Here is a 22,627-nt window from a genome sequence, read left to right as displayed (position 1 = left end):
GGGGGAGAGGAACAGCAAACTGTTTAGAATGTTGGAGGCAGGACTCAGGCAACGCAGCCAGTGGACAGGGAGACCCTCTGAGTGACAGATCAGGGAGCCAACTGATTTGGGAGCGTGTTGGAATGTTCAGGAGAGTCCATGACCAATACAGAATTATATATAAGGAGAGATAATCCCCAGTAAATTCACTGGAACTTGCTTCCTATGTAAACTTGCTGCTTTTGTTCTTGCCATATGATCAGTGCCAAGGTAAACAACTGATTCTTCCTTGTGATATTAGTTCATATATTTTAAGATCATCGTATATCACCACCACCACCAAATAACTTTGTACGTTCTAAAGCTTCAAAAAAGGACTGTAAGCTTTCTTCACAGCCTTGTACTTGTGGGTCCTGCACAGAAATTTAAAGTTGTTATTAAATCAAACTAGCTGCTGTTTGGAGAATAACTGTGATTGTGCAGGTGCACAGGGGAAATTGCGTCCCTGCAATTGCTTCAGTACTGCAGTGCTTTATGCTCCTTATGCAAGACTCTGAATCTGCAGTTGCAATGAATTGACCTGGAGAAGATTACATAAATCCAGATGAAAGGAAGCTGAGGACTATAATTGGCTGTGAGCATGCCTAGACAGCACAATGGCTAAAAGACTGAACTATGAATCAAAGAAGTCCTTTTATTTTTGATCTCACTAAATGACGTTTGGGAAACCACCATCTCTCCTACCCGACCTGTAATAAAAGGACAATAATAATGATCTGCGCATGTGCAACTCCAAAATTTTAAGGAAATGATTCCCCTCTTGAATTCTTTAACCTGGAAACGCCAGAAACTGAAGCCAGAAACAGTGCTCCTGCCACTGAGCTATGGCCAAACTCTGAAAAATGTTATCATCATGTTGGGCAAATTCACTGTTCTATGCCTATCAGAAGAGGAGACTCTGTGAAGCACTGAACCCTCCTCCCCCTGTCTCTGCCAATACATGAATAGTGACATAAACTCAAGGGAGGAAGGACGTGCTAGGATTCACTGATGTAGACCATGCTATAGCTGATAGGTATACTGGAACACTTGAAGCATCACTATTATTCCAAAAAACGTGGACACATTACTGAACCCAAAATGCTAGCCAAGTGGAATAAGGCAATAAAAACTATTCTGTAACGGCAAAGAGGATGCCTACCAGCTAATCTAGGAGCTGATCAAGAAAATATATGTGTGTAACATTTGAATATGAGGACTCATTACTTCAGCTGAATACAAGAGGACTCTAGCCAGGAAAAAAACAACTGTGCTCTAGGTATCAAAAGTTAGGAAACATTATTATAAAGGGTTGGGGGGAAATGCCTCATTTAAAAAGGCCATTCCTTTCCTCCACTGTTACATGAGAGTATATTTTGCAAATATAAGGGAACTTTCGCAACAGAATCTTCTTGTTAATTTTTGTAGCCAAGTCTAGTCCCTACTAACACCATTCTACCTAGTGATAGACTTGTCCCAAATACAAAACAGTTACAGTTCACAGGGCTCAGTGTGGTGTACATCAGTAAAATATTCATAAATTAAGTTCACAATTAAAAATAAATATAGTAATTAACCTATTAATCCAGCCTACTAGTTCAGTAGGATAGTCTCGGGAGCTTATCAGAATTCTGCTTGGCCACAGTGGCTTTTATTCATTCCAGTTATTGCTGCCAAAGAACGTGGGCAAGTGCCTTGGAGGAGGCCGATGCCCGCTCCCATGAGTGTCTGACCCGTGCGCTTTGTGACTGGTTACAAGGAGCAAAAGTGGACTACCCAACTGGATCCAGGGAGTAGCAAACGCTTTGTTGAAGGCGAAGTAGTGATGACCGCATTGAAGAAGATGGTCATAAAACCCCTCTTGAAGAGGCCTTTATCAATGTGGTATAGTAGTCAGACTAGGACCTGGGAGACCCAGGTTCAAATCCCTATTCTGCCACGGAAGGCTGCTGGTTGACTTTGGGCCAGTCACACACTATCAGTCTAACCTACTGCGAGGGGTTGTTGTCAGGATAAAATGGAAGACAGGAGAATGGGTTAAGCCACTTTGCGTTCCATCTGAGAGAAAGGAAGGGTGTAAATGAAGTAAATAAATAAATATCCTCTTTTGGTGTTGTTGCCAGGCAATTCCAGGCTTTAATGGATGGGACAGATAATCTGGAACTATCTCAATCCAGTTTTTGGACTGGGTTTTAGAACTGAAACTGCCTTGGTTACTGTAATATTTCAGGGTTCGCAGATAAAGACTACCGGAGTGATGAACGGCTTCAAAAATAAACTTTAATATAAAGAGCAACTAAAAAATCTTGTTCAGCAGTCTCTAAGCCTTGTTGTAGAAGTTGTTTGTGTGATTTTAGGACAGGTCCACAAATTAACAGTTCCTTAACACTGTTTAAATATAAGGGAATATCTCTAATTTATAAATCCCATCACTCCTTTGCTAGGAGAGAGAGAGAGATGGGGGGAATGTGACCTTGCTGATTCTCCTGGGCCTGTCAGCAGCTTTTGATACCATCTACTGGGATATCCTCCTGACCCAGTTGGCTGAGATGAGTATCAAGGGTACTGTACTCCAGCAGTTCCAGTCCAATCCATCTGATCACTATCAAAAGGTGTTGCCTGGAGACAACTGTTCTGCCCTGTGGCACTTGTGCTGTGGAGTCCCGCAGGGTTCCATCCTATCTCCCACGCTGTGTATTAACACCTACATGAAACTGCTGGGAGAGGGTGTCTGGAAGTTTAGAACAAAGTGTAATCAGTGTGTTGGTGATATCCAACTCTATTTCCACTTTTCATCTCAAGGAGATGAGACAGCGGATGTCCTCAATAAATATCTGGAGGAGGTAATGGGCTGGATGAGGGCCAGTGGACTGAAGTTCAGTCCAGCCATGACAGAAGTGCTGTTGGTCAATAACAAAGCTAACCAGAAACTGAGGAGACAGCCTGGTCTGGTTTTCTATACCATTGGTTCACTCATCATTTACTGCCGTTACAGTTCTACTTCTTTAATACCAATATTAAACGTCAAAGAAGACGGGGACGGCAAAGGATGAGATGGTTAGACAGTGTCATCGATGCAACGAACATGAAATTGCGCCAACTTCAGAGGACGGCGGAAGACAGGAGGGCCTGGCATGATCTGGTCCATGGGGTCGCAAAGAGTCGGACTCGACTGTTCGACTGAACAACAACAACAATGCCAATATTATTTTAGTGTTTTATTACCGGGTCGCTCAACTGATAGCTGCAATCCTTGATTTAGTGTAGACATTATAATTCACCTCAGGAGCAAATCTGTCTGAGAACACGGAATATACACATTTCGAATAAATACAAAATACATGGCCCCGTTCCCCCATGCATTTACCTGTAATACACTCGTCATAAAAACAGAGAGGCCCATCAACACAAAGATCATGAGGCCAGTGACTCTTTGCTCCCGTATGCCCAGGAATTTAGGCTGTTCTCCAGGTGCTGCCGAGCTGGATTCCAGCTTGAGGCTGTTCACGTGACTGATAGAAAGGACGGTGGCAGCAACAAACCAAGGCAGTCCCATAACTGAGCACACCCCAATCATGATGCCCACCGTGAAAAGGTCCAGGTGGTAGCCGCATCCTTTCTGTAGAAACACGATTGATTAGCAGAGAGCAGCCATGGCTGGAAAATTCTACCTTCCCAAAAGCCATGAAATACTAACACATTTTGGAGAGGAGACTATTGGCATGCTTCAGAAGCATCTTTTATCTGTCTCCTGGACACAACTGATTTGTCTTCAGAGTATGTACCAAGATCTTTTTTGTTGTTTTTGCTTTTTGGTTCAATCATTCTTGCACTGTCAGCCTTGTTCTCCTGCACTGACCTTTGCACATTTGCAGTATATGCCTTCAAAGAGGAGCAGAGAAGCAAGGCATAATGAAAGAGACTAACAGCTATAAACCAAAGTATGCACAGAAGCATCACCTAGCTGCCACCCTGGCACACTTACACACATGAATATTTCCTCAGTGATAAGCACTTTGGCTTTGCACTTGAACTGAAAAGCTGGTGACAACTGCTGGTAAATAAATTCATTGATGGATCCAGTCTTTGCTTGAAATGGAAAGCAAAAGAACACAGTTTGAATCCAGCCAGCACCTTTAAGACCAATAAAGTTTTATTCTGTGTATAAGCTTTCTGCTCATGGAAGTGTATACCCAGAATAAAACTTTGTTGGTCTTAAAAGGTACCACTGGATTCAAACTATGTTCTGTTGCTTCAGACCAACACGGCTACCCACCTGAATGTTAAGCAAAAGCTACTCACAGGACTGATGAGATTATACTTGTTCTGAAATCCTGAGAACAATGGCAGGAAAGTAACTCAGAATGGAATATTAAGTTCCACAGGACAAAACCCCAGAATTGTAGCCCTAATTTTTGGACACCTCCAAGGAGGAGGTGGCCAGTACGTTATTTGTTCCCATAGTTCCTGGTGATGCCTTGGAATGCATTTCAGGGGGGGAAGCGGCTGCAGGCAAATTCTTAATTCTTACCGATAGTGGCTTCCATTAAGCTTCCAGTGGATTTATATTTTAGTATTTTTGCTGATTTCTAACGCTAGTCCTATGATATAACATAAGAAGTGCCCTGCTGGATCAGACCGGTGGTCCATCTAGTCCAGAATCCTGTTTCATACAGTGGCCAATCAATTGCCCTAGGGGATCAACAAACAGGGCATAGAGGCCAAGACCTTCTGCTGATGTTGCCTCCTAGCACTGGTATTCAGAGGTTTATTAGTCTTATATATGGAAGCTCCATTCAGTCACCATGTCTAGTAGCCACTGATGGACCTCTCCTCCACAAATCTGTCTAACTCCCTTTTAAAAGCCTCTATGCTAGTAGACATCACTATGTCCACTGGCAATGAATTCCACAATTTAATTATACACCGAGTACAGAACTATTGCCTTTTATCTGTCACAGATCTGTTGCCCATCAACTTCATTTGGTGGCCTCAAATTCTAGCATTTGGGGAGAAGGAGGAGGAAAAACCTGTCCTAAAGACAGAAATAGCATAGCAAGAACAAGGTTCTGGCTTATGTGTTTCAACTCCCTGTTTCAAATCATTTGTTTTAATTTTGTGCTTTAAGAACTTTAATAGATGATTAATTTGTATTGTATTTAATGCTACTATCCACCTTGGGTCCTCACACTGTTGAAAGAAAGGAGGGATATGCAAATACTCTAGGTTAATAAAGGTGTACATCTAGGCTCTAGGTTAATAAAAGTGTATATACTCAGCAGGTATATAAATCTCAGCCTATGTTTATCTATAAAAAACATAAACGCACCTGCAAAGACTGTGTTGAATCAGAGCTTTTTAATTCAGGTAAGTGACAGCTGCTGCCATTCCAGGTAATGGCATAACTTTATTGTACTTCTCATGTCATAGTCATGGATATAATAACACAGGAACCCCCAGAGGTCTTAGCACTCATTACCTTCAGTTTATGTTCCTTTCTGTTCACAATAACTGCAGTGATTTGTTGGTCCATAAATATCAGTATGGTACAGAGCAAAGCAGGGATGATAGCTGCTAACACTGTCCACCAGGGGTTGGGACCTATTGGGTTAATGAGCCACCCACGGTCATCTCTTGTTGGCTGCAGACAAATACACAGACATGTTCAGTGTCAAATGCACTTCCCTCTTGATTGCCTCAGAAGATTGCCTTTAACTCCCCACCCATCCTGAATTTAAATATATCCATCTGTACTAGGCATCTAAAATTTCTTGCATGACCTTAATGGTTCACTGTGCTGAACTGCTAGTCAGATCAGGCATACAGGTCTCAGGATTTACAAGAGATCTCACACTCATGCCAGTACAGTGACATAACCAAAAGCCCATTTTCTCTGTAGATTACAGCAAACAAGCTTCACTGAAGGATGAAGTCATGGGCAAAGAGAAGGCAACAACAATGCCCTCATGCTGTAGCTCATGGACCAGTAAAACCCAGGAAATGTCCCGTCGTAAGATTACCTTAGGGCTGCATTCTTCAAACTTTATTCTTAGCAGCCTGAGATTTCTCAGAACCTTATCAGAGGTTCTTCAGTGCAAAGAATGTTAATGGTGGGCAAGCTGCCTAAAAGGCTGCTAGTTTGCCATTACTGACCTTTCCTGGCGATACCTAGTTGAAAGTGAGTTTTGGCAGCCCGCAAGAATGGAAAGGTGTACTCTGGAATATGGAGTAATGGTCATCACCTGTTTTACTGTATCTTGAACAGAGGAGGGTCTTTTTGGCTGAGTACAGGCCACTTGCCCAAGTAGAGAAGGGAGCTTTGGTCTTCAAAAGGCAAATAGCTATCTATGTAAAATGAAAAAACCACTGCCGTACGATAATAATAATAATTATTATTACCATAAACTTGGTTCTCCCAAATCCACTCCATTAGAAGATATTACCACATGCAAGCAGCTTTCAATCATTCACCTTACCACATGATAACTGTTATCACTGCAAGGATGTGAGTAGTCCCTGCTAATTTTAGGGTGTTCCTTTTGTGCAACCAGCCACCACCTACAGTTGCAGTTAAAGCTTCCTCTGTTTCCATGATGAGTGCCGTTGTCCTTTGTTTCCCAACACCCCGATACCTGACCACCTACAGTTGCAGTTAAAGCTTCCTCCGTTTCTATGATGAGTGTCATTTTCCTCTGTTTCCCAACACCCCCGATACCTGCATTCTGCCTTCCTTTTTCACACTCTCCTAGTTGCCTCCAGCCATGAATTCCTATCGCCTTCCATACTCTGCTTCGCTCATCCTTTGCCTCCTATGCTCAGTACTGACCATGGGTAAGGAAACAGGATAACTAGCCCACAGCTCCTCTTTCATTTATGCCTACTTGACCATTAAACATTAAACCAACCCTCATCCTAAGAAAATAACCTTTCTTCTGCAGGAACAGTGACGGATGTTGTGTTGTGGGGTGTGCAGAAGGAAGGGGGAATTGGCAGAAACCCAGCACACACACATATCTCTTGTACGAGTGTACCCTCCGTTTTGTGGAAGACTTCTTGTAAGAGGGGATGGCATTTCATACAACTCCCTCTCAAGCGGCAGTCCCCTGTGCTGCTTTCCATTTTGTCCCCAATAGTCCACCAATCTCAAGGCACTATGCTGTCCCAAGCAGGGTGGGAGGTGACACACCCTGTGGCCAGCTGGGAGAAAATGAGCTGCCAGAGCCTCTGGAACTCACCTCTCACCCAGGTAGTGGCCAGGGGGAGACAGACCCCAGCAGTGCTACCAGTGCCTCTGGATACCACTTTGCACCCCCAAGCAGTGACGAGGCAGAATTGTCCCACCATTGGATGGGAGAAAAACAAACCCAACAGCACTCCGGAGCCTACCTTGAAACGAAGATAGTGGAAAGTGCTGTCAAGTTGCAGCTGACTTATGGTGACCCCATAGGGTTTTCCAAGGTAAGAAACAGAGGTGTTTGGCCGCTGCCTGCCTCCACATAGCGATCCTAGACTTCCTTGGTGGTCTCCCATCCAAGTACTAACCAAGGCCGACCCAGCTTAGCTTCTGAGATCTGCTGAGATCGTGATAGCCTGTCCCATCTAGGCAGCAGTGCTCTCAACAAGATATGGTGCCCCAAGTGGGTTGCTTGAGCACTTAACTGGCTCTGCCTGACCCTCGAGAGGAGCTGGGAGGGGGTTACTGCGGGCTGCAGCAGAAGCACGGAGGTGGAAAAATTCATTCTGTGAACTCCATCCATTCAGGGGTTGCAGGAACCAGACCTGCCCCCATGCTAGTTGTTCCTATTAATCCATAGTAAATACATTGTTTTTTAAGAAAAATATGAACTTACCCTGAAGACACTGGGGACTTTCAACTTTGGTGATGGGACGCCAATTAAAAAGTCGATCAACACCAAAGTCAAGATGGTAATGAATACTGCAAAATCACTTATCATGGCTCGTACCTAGAGCAAAAGACCAAGAGGGGGCTCAGCAGGGGGCATATCAGTTATCAGAGCACACAGAGGGGTCCATGCTAGTTGTCAGAGTGGCAGATTATGTTGATGGATGGAGAAGGATCCAGAATGGAAAGGAGGCTAGAAAGCCAGCAGTCTTCACCCACCCACCTCGAATGCAGGGTTTTTATTTTATTTGCAAACAAACAAATTAACCTGCATAGAATCACAGAGTTGGAATGGACCTCCAGGGTGATCTAGTCCAACCCCCTGCACAATGCAGGAAATTCACAAATACCTCCCCCACACACAACCCGGTGACCCCTGCTCTATGCCCAGAAGAGAGCAAAAAAAGAAGGAAAAAAACCTCCAGGATCCCTGATCAAATTGGCCTGGGGAAAATTGCTTCCTGACCACAAAGTGGTGATCAGCATTTCCCTGGGGATGTAAGAAAGGACCATGAGAACTAAGCACTGATGCAACCCTTACTTCCCTCCCTTTCATGATCTGCCTAAGTTCACAGAATCAGCATTGCTACTAGATGGCCATCTAGCCTCTGTCTGAAAACCTCCAGTGAAGGAGAGCCCACCACCTCCCAAGGGAGACTGTTTCACTGAGGAACCGCTTTAACTGTCAGGAAGTTCTGCCTAATGTTTAGTCAAAAACTCTTTTAATTTCAAATGGTTGTTTCTGGTCCGACCTTCTGGGGCAACAGAAAACCACTCTGCACAGCCCTTCAAGTACTTGAAGATGGTTATCCTATCACCTCTCAGTTCTCTCCTCTCCAGACAACCAAGGACAGCTACAAAACAGGGGCACTGTACATTTGGTGCATTGGGGGGCAGGTTGAAATGGACCATGCCACACTGCTGGGTAAGGAAAGTAAAGGGAAGCAGAAATCTAGTAATCAAGAAAAGTAGTGATATCTAAGTCAGGATGGAAAGAGGGAACCCAGCCAGGCCATCATTATTAGGGATGGGCATGAACGAGGAAAATGCACAAACTGAACACTGAACCAGGAGGGTTGTTTATGAACTGAATGGGTTAGTGCGGTTCATGGCCCTGCAAAACCTGTGGAAAGGTTTTTACAGGACTGCAAAACAGCACTAAGCACAGCTGGGCAGCAGGGAGGTACTCTTCACTGTGCAGTTGTTTTGAGCTGTCTTCTGCAGTCCCTTTAAACATTAAAAGGACTGCAAAAGACAGCCCAAAAAAACAGTGGCCAGCAGAAGGGGGGGGAGAGATCTTGGGAAGGGACTACCCTCCTACCTTTCTGCTGGCCAAGGTGAGCCCCAGACAGCAGAAAGTGGGGGTGAGATCCCCCAGGAAGGGGCAAGCTGCAGTCAGCAGAAAGGTAGGGGTGAAGTGCCCTAGGAAGGCACTTCATCCTTTCAATTTAAACCCTCCTTTCTGCTCCCTGTGGCCATTTAAATGACCCTGCTTTCTGCTCCCCATGAAAAGCTGCAGGAAGTAGAAAACAGCAGTGGTTTAAATGGCTCCGAGCCATTTAGACCCTGTTTTCTGCCCCTGCAAAAAACTGCGGGGAGCTGAAAGCAGGGGTTAAATGGCTCTGAGCCATTTAAACCAAACAGCTGAGTTGTGGGGAGTTCCCAGCTGCTCAGCTGCTTCTTTTGAAGAGCAAAAAGCAGGAGTAAACCCCTGCTTTCTGTTCTTCATGAACTGTCACAGGCCACCATGAATTACACAGAATATTTTGCTTAGCCAGTCTATCAGGTGTAACATACCATCTATAGAACATCTTATACATATTCTCTTTATATGTTATGGCATTAGTCATTAGTCTAATAACAAGGCCCATCCCTTGTTATTAGACAATGCAGTCTAGTTAAGCATTAAAACCTGTTGCATAGGCTTGCAGACATTTTACATACTTTTTTTGTGAAGTAGCGACTGGTTTTGAATTGCTTCAGTGTGCTTGACATGACAAAGGTGGTAAAAAACAAGATGCAACACCAGAAAAGAACATCAGGAGTATAAGGGCCATCGTGTCCACATCCAGGTCCTATAAATTCTCCATGTATCAGCTTACATTTCTGATCAAAACAGATATAAATCGAAATACACTGTGAGGGCTACAGTGGCAACATTATGCATTATATCAAGGCTGATTAAACACAGTGACAACAATTAACCTCAGTAAGTATTCATATATATTTATTGCAAAGAAACCTCGCAAGAATGCACAAAAACAAACAGAAACTTAAGGTGAAATCCTAAGAACACTTTCCTAGGAGTAAGCCCCATTTAATTAAATAGGCCTTACTGCTGAGAGAAGCAGCTTAGGATTGCTCTCTGCCAGAATGTTTCACCTGGAGCATACCTAGAACAGCTCTCTATCTGATAGATGGTGCCTGTCGATCCAACTCTACAGAATTATTCTTCTCAGCAACAAAAAGAAGCATTTGAGTTGGACTAGGGCTGCCAACTGGCTTGAAGGATGTCCTTGTCCCTTTCTCAAAGGCTTAATACAGCTGAACCTTTTCATGGCATGGAGGTAGATCACATCACCTGGTAAATAAGCCTTTATTAAAAGGGCAGGGCATGCTTTCTCTCCAGGGAGTTGGCAACCCTAGCTTGGCTCCAACCAGCTTTTGCACTCATCTAATTCCTCTCCTTACTACAGCTCCCACCCCACATGACTTTGTTCGTGTATGTCCCATGAACCCAGAAAAGCCTTTTTGGTAGTCAAAGGGAACCACTTCTTCTTTTTGTTACAAGCAGAAAAGTTGCCTGGATCCAACCCAGTATGTTTCCAATTTGAATTTGTCAGTCTGGGCTCTCCCACCTGTTCCAAGATTGTATTTTATGGAGAATAGCGGTCACTTTCCCAGCCCTTGTGACCTTAGACTGAAGTTTCCAACTCTTTAGCAACTCTAATTCTCCCATGTCCTCACCCCAGTGCCTAGAACACTGTGTCCCTGTATCAAAGCAGGATAGTGAATTTGAAGGCCTTGGCCTGAAGTTACAGAGGAGGCAGCTGGGCCTGCTGCATTTCTCTTTAATCCCAAGCTCTTTAAAGAATCAAGAGGCCTGTGAGGTGACACCCCACAAATAAAAAAGAAGAGCAACTGCCATGATGGTTCTCAGAGAAACTAAATCTGGTGGCCAGTGGGAACATAAGAAGAGCCCTGCTGGATCAGACCATTGGTCCATCTACTCCAGTGGCCAACCAGTTACTCTGGAAGGCCAACAAACAGGACAGACAGACTGAGAATTTCCCCTGATGTTGCCTCCTGGAACTAGTATTCAGAGGTTTACTGCCTCTGAATGTGGAGGTTCCCTTTAGTCACCATGGCTAATAGCCACAGATAAACCTGTCTTCCACGAATCTGTCCAATCCACTTTTAAAGCTGTCTATCCTTGTAGCCACCACTACATCCTCTGGCAGAGAATTTCCACATGTAAAGAAGTGTTTCTTTTGGGTTCCTTTTGTTTGGGAAGGCTGACAGGAAGCTGGCTGAAGTAAACAAGAAGGCAATGCAAGATGTCTACCTTTTTATCACCGCTTTCCTCACAAGAGACCAGGGCAACAAACATGGTTCTCCCTTCATCCCTTTTCCCCCCTTATAACAAAGTTGAGGCAGATGAAGCTGGCAGGGCCAAGATCACCCAGCATGGTTCGTGGCTCAGGGCATAAATACTTGATACATATGACGTAAGTTGGATGCCTGACTCAACTTGTAGTCACACGTATGTTCAGAAGAACAAACCTTCAAAGCATTCTGTGGCTCCATTTTGCTTAGGAACACTGCAAGAGGGGAGGACAGACTTCAAGATTCCCTCCCATACTGTTTTCAAGCCTGAGGAAGAGGTAAAGAAGCTCCTGCCACTGGACATTTCTGCTGTCAAAAATCAGGCAGGAGGGAAGCCTGTAGCCCATCCTCCCCCCCTCACTGTGCCCACAAACCAAACAGAGAAACAGAATGTTTTGAAGATGATTTTTGCCGATCATACACGTGACTAAAGTCAGGTTGGGTACCTGGGACCCAAATTATGCCACATATATCATGTGTTTTGGCGCTCACTGAGAATCTGAACCAGGTTCTCCCCTGTCTTAGTAAGACACAGGGAGGGAAAAACGAACTTGACTCAAAAACTGTAATCAAGAACCACAAGGATAAGAAAAGGGCCAATATTAAAAACCTAGTTGAAACTTTAAAAGGTAAAGGTTCCCTTGCTCGAAAGCCAGTCGAGTCCGACTCTAGGGTTGCGGTGCTCATCTCCGTTTCAAAGCCAAAGAGCCAGCGCTGTCCGAAGACGTTTCCGTGGTCATGTGGCCGGCATGACTAAACACCAAGGTGCACGGAACGCTGTTACCTTCCCACGGAAGTGGTCCCTATTTATCTACTTGCAATTTCTTGCTTTCGAACTGCTAGGTTGGCAGGAGCTGGAACTAGAGACGGGAGCTCACTCCATCATGCAGCACACTCGGGTCTCAAACTGCTGAACTACTGACCTTCCCCAGCCTGCAGTTCAGCGTCTTAACCACTTGAGCCACCGCAGCTCCAGTTGAAACTTATTGTAAGTTGAAACTTACAATATACAAAAATACATGTATTTATTAGAAAGACAGAAACATATAAGGGCCCAATGAAAGCCTCGCTATAAAGTTCAAATGGCCTAAACAAAAGGGCCAATACACGTGACCTGACACATTTCCGCCCTATTGGGGCCTTCTTCAGAGGTCAAACAGTATTGAGGTACACGTAACAATAATACATATTACAATAAGATAACCAATAAGTTAATATTGGACTAAGAAAAAGAAGGTTAAGCAGCAAGATCTATAGACACAAGACAAAGATGTTTGTGAGGCCTCTAAAGATGAAAGTCATGTGTCTGGTGCCAAATGCACAGCTGCTGAATTAGAACATCTTCCAATTTAGGTCCAAAAAGCACCTGTGTGGCTATCTTAGTCAGAGTTAGAGCTATTTGATTGAGGACACTCTAGCTCTAAGATAGCCACACAGGTGCTTTTTGGACCTAAATTGGAAGATGTTCTAATTTAGCAGCTGTGAATTTGGCACCAGACACATGACTTTCATCTTTAGAGGCCTCACAAACATCTTTGTTTTGTGTCTATAGATCTTGCTGCTTAACCTCCCCTGTCTTACACTGACAGACTGATCATTGTAGCACACTGGCTTCTTTATGTCATCACAGAGCATTCTGGATAACCCAATTCACTGTGGGTTTAAAAAGCAGCATTTGGAACACTAGGAGAGAGTTCTGCAGGAGTGGTCCTAGTGGTCATTCGGAGTAGTAGCTGTGAACAGGGGGTTATTAAATGCCACAAAGCTGCCCCCTTTTGTTTCCGAGGTCATCTCCGCTGTTCCATCACCAGGATCCAGCAGGCCCTGACAGTGATCCTCCCCAGCAATAACGGAGTGGGTTTTCTTGTTTCAGTTACAAAATTCCAAACTTGTGGGGGAGGGGTACTCAGTTTTGCAATTGCTTCTACAACAGATCCATTATACCTTTAAGGGCACTCTTTTTTTAAAAAAAAAAGTGTTAAAATCATGTTGGAAAGTGTTACCTCAGACCTCATCTCCTACAAGGGGAGGGGAGAGAGACAGCAGTGCAAACACTTACAGAAACTGTGAGATTAGCCCATGGAACAGCAGAAGGGATGATGTTGCTGGTATTCCAGTAGTTCAGAGTGGAATTGCTGGGATTCTGAGGAGCTGTGCATTTGCAGCTAACAGGCAGAGAGGGGGGGAGGGGAGAGAGATTATTAAGCAGACTGAGACCATTTCAAAAAACACAGCTTTGTTTACATCACAGTGCAAAAACAAGCTTACACTTATGTATTGTATTATGCTGGGATGGGGAAAACTGTATCATGCCTGTGCTGTTCCAGCCAGCATTTGAGACTGTAGTTAAGCAGAACTGCCAGATAGCTTTAAGAGCAGTGGTTCCTGGGAATTGAAGTCTTTAGTTAGACACCCCACCGCATCCGGCACACAGAGGCGCGGGAGGGTTCGAATTACAACTCTCTTCCTGTAGCCTTTGTTCTCTATAACCGGCAAGGAGTGTGGACGACCATCCTTTTCACCACATGAGCCAGTGAAAGGAATTCAATCACAAAGATGTGAGTAAAGACCTCTTAAAAAGGCATGTTAAAAAAAACCTGAATAAAAGTGATTGATTCTACTTTGGCTGTGCGCTGAAACTGTCTAGAAGACGCTGTCGGCTCAGCGTTAGACGGAATAATGCCTGTAGTAAGCATCCCATATTACAAACACATGTACTTTGGAACATATACGTGTGACAGCTGAATGGTTGTGTAGATATATACATCCACTGAATAAATACTTCTGTATACCACCAGCACTCCTGTAGAAATCAGTAAATGAATTCAAATAAAACTAAATAAATCAACAGGAGTGCACGCTTGTTAAGAGGGGGGGGACGGGAAGTAACTCACTAATACAAGCTCAGCTGGTCCAGGTCATTGTTCATATGAATCGGGTAGGTGTGCCCCAGGCTGAGCAATTTTTCCAGAGACTCAAAGATGAAAATGATACAGATCAAGGAGGCAAATGCTTCTTCCGTAAAGCGAGTGATGTAGCAGACGAGAGAGCTGGCATCCGTTGCCACAAGAAGGATGCACATGAAAGTAGTCCACAAGCCAATGCAGGTCCGCAGGGAAAGATAAGAAAGCCCGTAGTCTCTGCAAAGGAGGCCATGGTCAAAAATAAATAAATAGGACACATAAAGAGAGGGAAATGAGTTCTTGAAAGTAGAGTAACAAATCATAGATTTAGAAAGCCATTTAGTCCCACCTCCTGCATATGGATTATCCAGCACCTTCATTCCACAAAGATTGACCTACTGTGCAGGCACAGGAAATCCAGGAAACATTTAAAGTGGATTCTAGACATCTGTGTTCTCTAAGTAACATATCTGACCACATGGGACCTTTATACCTTTGATAGGCATTACTTTTAGGAGATGATATTACTATTTTAAAGACCAAGATTCGAGTCAATTTGCACCTTAAAGACCAACAAGATTTCCAGGGCATAAGCTTTCAAGAGTTAAAGATCCCCTCAGGGGTGTTTGTGGCTTATGTTGGAAATCTACAAACAGTGAAAGGATCCCTTACCACTCTTCTTCATTTAAAGTTAAGCACACCTAGGCCCCTGCCACACGGCAGGGAAAACGCAGGGAAAAGTGCGGCTTTTAAAAGCCGCACCAAAGTTGAGACGCCGCAGCGAGATCCCACGGATCCCGAGCCGCAGCACGGCGCTCCCCGGCACGATCAGATGCCAGGGGGGAAGGGTCCGATGGGAGGGGGAGGCTGCTCGAGCATGCGCAGTACGGCCAGGGGCCGGGATGCGCCGGCGCAAGGATGCGCCAGCCGATCCCACAGCCCGGCTTGAGGCACTCTACTCGAAAGAACCACCTAGGTAGGTGGTTCTTTTTTAGTGCGGGTTTTTGGCGGGAGGGACGGATCGGGGACGGGCAGGCAACGATTCCCAGATGTTGCCGTGGGATCGCGCCTGTTTGCTCCGCCCCCGTTCTGTCCGGCTCCCAGCCCAAAATGCCTCGTATGAATAGGGCCCTAATTTAACAAAGGGAAAAAAAACCTGAATATCTATCTTGAAGAACAATAACACTACCCATATAACAACATACAGAAAAGCAAAAGCAAGAACAAACAAAAAATTTAAAATAAAACAGAATCCAATATACAGTTGTGGACATGAGAAGACTGAAATCAAATTGACTTAGATGTTCTTAACTCTGTGTTGGATTCTAGTTACGATAAGAAACAGAGTTTTTTAAATCTCTCACTTCATTTTGCCAAATCACCATTATATTTATTTAGGCCCTTAGGGAGTGCACCACCTTACTTGCAGAACTTGAACAAAATTTTCTCGAAGACCAGTACCGGCCCGGTGCTCCCCAAGATAGTGAGTGGCTGGCCAGCAAAGAGGGAATACACCACACCCGTCATAGAGGCACCAAATAAGGATTCCATTGCACTCTGCAGGTATAAACACAGACATGAGAATAAACGAAGTGCTGCATTAGGTCAGCCAAATGGTCCATGAAGCTCATTATCCTAACCATAGCTAATTCCACATTCTACAGAGGCAACTAAGCTTAGAACTCCCTTGGGAGGGGCTGTTGCATCTGGAATAGCCCCCACTTGAAGGCTACATTAAATTCTGTAATTCACATGGCAATTCAGTCACACGGATCAGTAGGCTTTCTTCATGAAACCACGGACCTCTTTTAAATTTGAGATATGGGAAGAAGAAAAAATTAATCTGTAACAGCCTTCATTTTAAGTTTCTAAAGTGGCAAAGTACTTCTTCAAACAGCATTTTTACTGTGCATTCCAGATTTTTATGACCCCTAAGTTCCATATTCACAATTGCTTCCTCTAGTTTTCCAAAATTAACTCCCCCCCAATTAACTTTTTTTTTACTAATTCTCTTTTTTTCTTAAAAGAGGTATTTTCATTTCTCACTGAAGAAAAATCAGTGCACCCTTTTGTAACTTCAAACCTTACAATTGTTTTATGTTAGACTTTACAGGGTGGTGCTCTCTGTTCCCTCTAAGCTGAGTTAGCATGAGCTAGCTCACAGTTTTTTAGCCTCCGGTTCACACATTTTTGTCTTAGCTCAGGAAGGATGGCTTCAAACTAATTTATGCAGTAGCCAAATCGCTCGCTCACAACTTTAATGTCAGTAGCTCCCAAAGTAGAATTTTTGCTCACAAGACTCCACAGCTTAGAGGGAGCATTGGTGGTGCTCTAACTGAAGGACAAGTTTGTAGCAACAGAAACTTTGAATCCGATTTTGCACCCAAACCAAACTGTGGTAAACCTAGCTGTCATAAAATGTAAAGGGAAGATGATGTTCATTGTTAATTGCTAATATTGCTGTTATTTGGGGTTATTCTTTCTGCCCCAAGAACAGATCAGTCTCTGGTAAGGTAAGTGCTTTCTAGTAAAAGTTCATTGTTTGTGCTAACCAGATAATAATGATATAACACTTGAAATCAATGCTTCCCCCTGGATCAGTTTTCCTTTGCAAAAACTCATGGGACTTTTTTTTTAAAAAAAATCCCAGTATGTTATACACTGGCTGGGGATAAAAAGCCTCACAGTAATGAAATCAATAGATCTCTGACGTTCTTTTATGCTCCATGTTTTTGTTTGTTCAATTACAGAAAGAAAACTGTAGTGATAAGTATCTGTACTTCGGGGGCATTATTTACTTGCTTGCAGATGACTATATCCTAAAAGAACAAAATTATACAGCCACTTCTATATACATTCTGCCAAAAAAGAGCAACCAGGGTAGAAAGTTTCCTCAGATTATTATAAAGAAGGATATCATCACTCATGACTGTGAAATCAGGGATGATACGTATTTGGGATTCTATACCTATAATCAAAATTGAGCAAGTTTTAAAAAATTATGTCCATTCATTAAGCCCAGTAATTATGAGGGTGGCTGACATGTGTTAAGGGGTAATTAATCCAGTGATAGTGAACTCAAATAAACACTCTTCATTCTCTGTCCTAGAAGAGACAGCCTAGAGTTTGTCCTCCATAAGAAGAAGTATCTGAAGGCCCATATTACTTGGGAAACGTAAAATTACAAAGCTCCAAAAACTGGGATGTTGGCCACACAACAAAGCTAAAGATACAAGATCCATTCATCTCAAGTAGCACACATACCTCAAATGTAAAAGAGCGACAGTAAAACCAGACACTCACTGCACTCTGTAATACCACTCTATTCTCCTGAAGTCTGACTTGACAATAACTCAAAATACATGACAGGAGGGAGAAATCATCCTTACTATTTGCCCCTCTGTTGCTTCTCCAAGCAACCCCCCAAAGGTGATCACAGGAGACATGCAGGCACAGTACAGGAAGAGGAAGGAAGCTAAACACTGCAAACTTATAGCATCTTTGTAGTCACTCCAGTACCAAGGAGCTTTCCGTTTCAGATCCTGGATCAAACCGCCAAACAGTCTGCAAAAAAACCAAAAAAGACAGGAGGGTGATTGCTAGAAGGCAGACAGTCTAATTGTTTGATTCCCACAAAGAAGTTACCAGAAAAGGCATGAAGGCACAGAGCAAAATCTGGGTGGTTGTTTTTTTTTCCTTTTTAGAGAGATGAAAGCAGCATTGTTGCTGGTTGTACAATTCATTGTCATCTCTGTTCACTGTTTTGTTTTTGTCTTTTGCAGGTTCTGTAGTGTTCTAAAAGCCGACAAAACATGTTGGCAAGAAATGACGGTGGGGTGAGTCTGTGCCCTACAGGAACTGACAGCTCCATCATAACAACTTCAGTTCACTTACAAATTCTGTCTCCAGCCTGGTCCTTTGCAATGGGTTCAGTAATGGCCAGCTTACACAGGATCTGTGTAAGCAAGCAGGATAGCTATGATCAGAAGGCACAATTTTGAATACCAGTGGTCACTCTGATTCATTCCCACTGAGAAAGTTCACTGCTGCTAGGCAAGTTTGCTGCTTCTGATCTGAGCTGTTTGGTTGCTGAAAGCAAGTACAGAAATAGTAATTTCAATTTGAAACTGAATGCCCCTATTTTTTTTTAAACTCAATACCAACGTGGAAGCACTAAAGGACTGAATCACTAAAGCTTCTTTAACCCTAACATAGAGCCACTACATATGCAACCAGCAAGAGATCTAGTATAATGGAGAGAACCAGTGTGGTGTAGTGGATTCAGATCTCCACTCTATGATGCAGTGCACTGGGTGACCTCAAGCGAATCATTCACCTTGCAGTCTGGCCTACCTCACAGGGTTGTCATGAGGCTAAAAAGAGGACAGGAGACCAATGTACACTGCTCTAAGGTTGTGAGAAAAAGAGTGGGATAAAAATGTGATAGACAGAGAGACTGCTTCCGGGAGCTTTCTGCCTCTTCCAAACATTCACATGAGTATGGTGGCATATTTCTCCCCACACCATCCACATGAAATGCTACTGGGAAGCATTCCTACATTACTTCCTTCATACAGCTGTGGCCGTACACTAGAGAGGAGCTGTGGCTCAGTGACAGAGCATCTGCTTGGCATGCAGAAGGCCCCAGGTTCAGTCCCTCAGCATCTTCAGTTTAAAAGGAAAGTAGCAGGAATCACACAGCTTTAAGGCTGACGATGAAGAAACTGAAATTGTTAAAGAGTTTCTATTCCTCAGTCATCAACCAAAAGAGAGACTGCAGCCAAGAAATGAGAAGGAGATTGAGACTGGGAACAGCAGCCAATAAGGAACTAGAAAAGATCCATAAGCATAAGGATATGTTGCTGGAGACCAAGATCAAGATAATTCATACGATAGTATCCCCCATTGCAGTGTATGGGTGTGTAAGTTGGACAATGAAGAAAGTTGATTCATTTGAAATGCAGTGTTGGAGGAGAGTTTTACAGATACCGTGGATTGCCAGAAAGACAAAAAAGTGAGTTCAAATCAAGCCTGAACTCTCCTTAGAAGCTAACATACCCAAACTGAGGCTATAGTACTTTGGTCACATTATGAGAAGATAACAGACAATAATGCCAGGAAAAGTCACAGCAGGAAAAGAGGAAGACCAACATGAGATGGATGGACTCGATCAAGGAAGCCACGGCCCTCAGTTTGCAAGACCTGAGCAAGGCCATTCATGATAGAATATTTTTGAGGTTATTAATTCATCGGGTCACCATCAGTTAGCTGTGACTTAACAGCGCTTTACACAGTCACACACACACTGCTAATCTGAGTAGACAGTACTGACCTTGATAGACCAGTGGTCTCATTCAGCTTAAGTATTCGTCTGTTCTAATTTTTTCCATGTCAGCCAGACTCAGGATTCACATGAACTTCACTGCTAGTGGAAAAAGTGGTGCATATTGAAAACATTTTGCCTCTTAGAGAAAGCATTTTGAGCCACGTAGAACTTACCTTCCTGTTCTCTGAAGTTCTGGCCCACTGTGATCTTCTGGTTCAACATGACAAGCATTTCCGTTGGGGACTCCTGGTGTTCCAGGCATCTTTCTCTTTTCCTGATAATATGGAAACATTATGTAGGAAGAATCTAATCGATTTTGGTTGCTTCTATGCCAAGAATCAAGAAATTGTTGAATCAATGGGCACAAATAACTGGGAGAAAATCCATGCATGGGAGAATGGCAGAAAGGAGCAACGAGAGGGAGGAGGGAGGGACAAGGAAACAGAATGATATAATGCTCATTCAAACACTGCTAATTTACCATCGAGTGGTAAAATAAGGAAATCAGAAGGAGATTGAGACTGGGAACAGCAGCCGTTAAGAAACTAGAAAAGATCCATAAGTATAAGCAGGGCTCTAGTCGGGGGGGAGCTCTCAGGTACGGAGCTCCGGAAGAGAACCTCTAGGGGGCGGGGCGGTCACGTGGTGAAGCCCCGCCCCCTTCTTTACCCCGCCCTCTGCTTCGATCCTCATTCCGTTTGGGAATGAGGATGAAGCAGGAGGGTAAGTAACCGGGCCTTCTGACACACTTCCGGTGATGTCAGGGGGTGTGGCCTTCTGTCACTTCCGGTGATATCAGGGGGCGTGGCATATGCAAATAAGTTATGCTAATGAGTTAGGCAAATAAGTTATGCTAATGAGTTATGCTAATGAGCTCCGGCAGCTCTTTTTCTACAACAAGACCCCTGAGTATAAGGATATGTTCCTGGAGACCAAGATCAAGATAATTCATACGATAGTATCCCCCATTGCAGTGTATGGGTGTGTAAGTTGGACAATGAAGAAAGTTGAGAGGTAAAATAAGGAAAGGGTCAGTATGTGCTACAAGAGCACATGAAATTCATGTGGAGCTGACATCTGGCCACTGCACAGAAGCAAAGTCTCAACTACTCAACAGTAACTACTATGTTTTTTAGCCCATCTTTCCTCTGAAACTGGCATTCATGGCTCTCCTTTCCCTATTTTACCTTCATAAGAGTTATGTTAGGTAGGTTAGGCTGAGAGGGGCTGCTTCCATGTGGGAATTTTTCCTCAGGAGGATGAGTTATGCAAATAAGTTATGCTAATGAGTTATGCTAATGAGCTCCGGCAGCTCTTTTTCTACAACAAGACCCCTGAGTATAAGGATATGTTCCTGGAGACCAAGATCAAGATAATTCATACGATAGTATCCCCCATTGCAGTGTATGGGTGTGTAAGTTGGACAATGAAGAAAGTTGAGAGGTAAAATAAGGAAAGGGTCAGTATGTGCTACAAGAGCACATGAAATTCATGTGGAGCTGACATCTGGCCACTGCACAGAAGCAAAGTCTCAACTACTCAACAGTAACTACTATGTTTTTTAGCCCATCTTTCCTCTGAAACTGGCATTCATGGCTCTCCTTTCCCTATTTTACCTTCATAAGAGTTATGTTAGGTAGGTTAGGCTGAGAGGGGCTGCTTCCATGTGGGAATTTTTCCTCAGGAGGAACGTGTGGCCTTGCATTTTGGGGGGAGCTTGCACACATGGTTGTGTTACTTCTGAGCACGACTCGTAGGACTCCCCACAGCTTTCTCCTTTGAGCCTGAGTAAAGCAGTACCTCCTCTGCTGCAAACATGAAACAAGACGTGCAGGGTGGCGGCAGGCAGAGTGTCCCTGTGGACATTCTGCTCACCACCAATCTGGAGAGGAGGTGGAGCCAAGGGTTCAGCACTGAACCACCACCCCTTCAAACCCATTTTGTGGTTCACAGCTGAGCCATCTGCTTTGAGCACTGCAGCACAGCTGTGAAGGAAGAAAAGGGAACTGCTGGGCCACTGGGTGGGGCAGTGCAATTGTTGCCACGTTGGCACTGCTATGTCAACATGACAAGGGGAAGTGGGGGATGAGTAGGGATGGGGAAGGCAGCAAGTGGCGTAGGCCTGGGGCATACACACACACCATTCCCACATGTCTCCACCCCATTCACTGTGGCTTTTTTTGTGAGTAGTTGTGTGTGTGTGTGTGTTGCCAGACCCCATAGTCTGGGCGGGGGTCTCCCGCTCTCAGGTGATCTTCTCCCCAATTACCCCCTTATCTCCAATAAGCTGAAAATAACCACGACATGCCTGCATAACCTGGAAGTGATGTAGGCATGTTGGGGGCATTGGGTGGCAACTGTCAGCTAGGTCTCCTGCCTGGCTGTCATGTAGAAGGAGGGGATGCTTTGGAATGATGAGTTTCATTTCTGCTGTGCCTACACTGACTTTACTATCTGGCTTTCATGCTATATGACCTTGAATGCCTGGTGTAGTCTTTCTCCTGGAAAATGTTACCCGTTACTTTGGTGGGCTTCTGCTGGCTACCTGATTGGCTGGGGGCCATCAGGGGACCCCTTTGTGTTGTGTATATCTTACTGCTTCGCGTGCTTTCTCTTTAGTTCTAACACGAAATAGTTATGATACCTGTAGCACTACTGTCTCAATAAACTTTTCTTCTGTGAATGAATGTTGTTGGGAACTGATTGCCTCAGGAGTCTGGGCAAAACTCTGTGACTTGTAGCTAATTCTACAATTGATTTTTGCCCAAAAACCAGAGCATCACTGCCCAACGAGCTTATGTCACTTCTAGGTGATGCAGACACATCGCGGCACTCCTCCCCACTCCTGGAAAGTTACCCCCCACCCCCGTC

General features: G+C 44.1%; 1 protein-coding gene across 1 annotated transcript in view; it reads right to left on the bottom strand.

The window, feature by feature from the left end:
• SLC4A8 (solute carrier family 4, sodium bicarbonate cotransporter, member 8) overlaps positions 1 to 22,627 on the bottom strand; it is a 71,327-nt gene that overhangs the window by 11,394 nt on the left and 37,306 nt on the right. The window contains exons 10-18 of the mRNA XM_015407691.1: positions 19,930 to 20,030; positions 17,820 to 17,994; positions 15,854 to 15,987; positions 14,422 to 14,667; positions 13,587 to 13,692; positions 9,866 to 10,027; positions 7,869 to 7,982; positions 5,498 to 5,659; positions 3,386 to 3,637 (exon numbers count right to left, since the gene is read on the bottom strand). Coding sequence (XP_015263177.1) covers positions 3,386 to 3,637; positions 5,498 to 5,659; positions 7,869 to 7,982; positions 9,866 to 10,027; positions 13,587 to 13,692; positions 14,422 to 14,667; positions 15,854 to 15,987; positions 17,820 to 17,994; positions 19,930 to 20,030 — 1,452 coding nt within the window. The remainder of the gene's footprint in view (positions 1 to 3,385; positions 3,638 to 5,497; positions 5,660 to 7,868; positions 7,983 to 9,865; positions 10,028 to 13,586; positions 13,693 to 14,421; positions 14,668 to 15,853; positions 15,988 to 17,819; positions 17,995 to 19,929; positions 20,031 to 22,627) is intronic.

Source organism: Gekko japonicus, unplaced genomic scaffold (assembly GCF_001447785.1).
Source record: "Gekko japonicus isolate JY-2015 unplaced genomic scaffold, Gekko_japonicus_V1.1 scaffold1692, whole genome shotgun sequence".
NCBI classification, from domain to species: Eukaryota; Metazoa; Chordata; class Lepidosauria; order Squamata; family Gekkonidae; genus Gekko; species Gekko japonicus.
The sequence above is the reverse complement of the archived record's forward strand: the minus strand, read 5'-3'. Positions and strand labels throughout refer to the sequence as shown.